Source organism: Rhincodon typus, chromosome 38 (genome assembly GCF_021869965.1).
Source record: "Rhincodon typus isolate 14 chromosome 38, sRhiTyp1.1, whole genome shotgun sequence".
NCBI classification, from domain to species: Eukaryota; Metazoa; Chordata; class Chondrichthyes; order Orectolobiformes; family Rhincodontidae; genus Rhincodon; species Rhincodon typus.
The window spans coordinates 1,894,328-1,895,314 of record NC_063369.1 but is presented as its reverse complement, the minus strand read 5'-3'; the positions used below and the strand labels follow the sequence as shown (position 1 = coordinate 1,895,314).

Below are 987 nucleotides of genomic sequence, written 5' to 3'. Positions count from 1 at the left end.
CTGTCACAGTCACACAGTCCAACCCTGTCACTGTCACACAGTCCAACCCTGTCACAGTCACACAGTCCAACACTGTCACAGTCGGTGTTATTGTTCATGTCTTCTCTCAAATTTCTCATCAGCCCTGGTTGTATCCTGAATTTTAGCCTTTCATTTGGCTTTCTCACTAAACTGAAAAGTTTGTTTCTACTTACCTTAAAGTTTTGAATCCACAATTTGGAGCAGCCTGCAGCGAGAGAGAGACAGACAGACAAACAAGAGGTAACGTTATTGCTGATCAGTGAAGAGAAGTATTGTAAGGAGGTGCAACTTGTGTCTTTGCTGCATTATGACAGAGTAAACTCAAGATCAGCAGCTCTCACCTGACGAAAAGCCACCTAGATTGACTTCCTCTTCGAATATGTCTGTCAATTCTTTCCCTTGGTTAAGCTTTTCCAGTCGATTGTCTATAAACTGAATCCAAAGCAGAGAAGAAATAAACAAACTGCTCTTACCTCTGATTGGGGTGGGGTACGCAATGTGTGGGGTGTTGGTCTTATGGGACTATAAGTTAAAATCGTTATTAAAAGTCAGGAGAGGGGGAGAAGAAATTTCTTTACACAGGTTTTGTTGAAGTCTCAGCTGTTTTTCTCCCCACAGGGACTGGTTGATGAAGAAACATATAATTTTAAATGGCAATCTGGACATATATTTGAAACAGTTGGATCAGAGACCAAGTAATGACAGTTGGGCAGGGATTTATTTGGAGATTGATGCCAGGCTATGGGGAGAGTATGGGGACAGAGTGGGGCAGGAGGGCTAATTTGGAATTAATAGGGCTATGCAGAGAAAATGGGACAGTGGGATTAATTTGGGGATTAATACGAGAATTAATATGGGGCCCTGGGGACAGAATGGGGGAGGGTGTTTTGTTCAGGATTGATACAAGGCTATGGGGAGGGGATTGAGCAGTGGGATGAGTTTAGGATTGACACAGGGCTATGGGGA

The 987-nt window shown here is 43.3% G+C and overlaps 1 protein-coding gene across 1 annotated transcript in view; it reads right to left on the bottom strand.

Annotated features, from left to right (window-relative positions):
- Positions 1-987, bottom strand: part of LOC109922474 (DENN domain-containing protein 1B-like) — a 44,865-nt gene that overhangs the window by 27,878 nt on the left and 16,000 nt on the right. Inside the window, exons 12-13 of the mRNA XM_048617790.1 lie at positions 363-453; positions 195-226 (exon numbers count right to left, since the gene is read on the bottom strand). Of these exons, the coding sequence (XP_048473747.1) occupies positions 195-226; positions 363-453 (123 nt within the window). The remainder of the gene's footprint in view (positions 1-194; positions 227-362; positions 454-987) is intronic.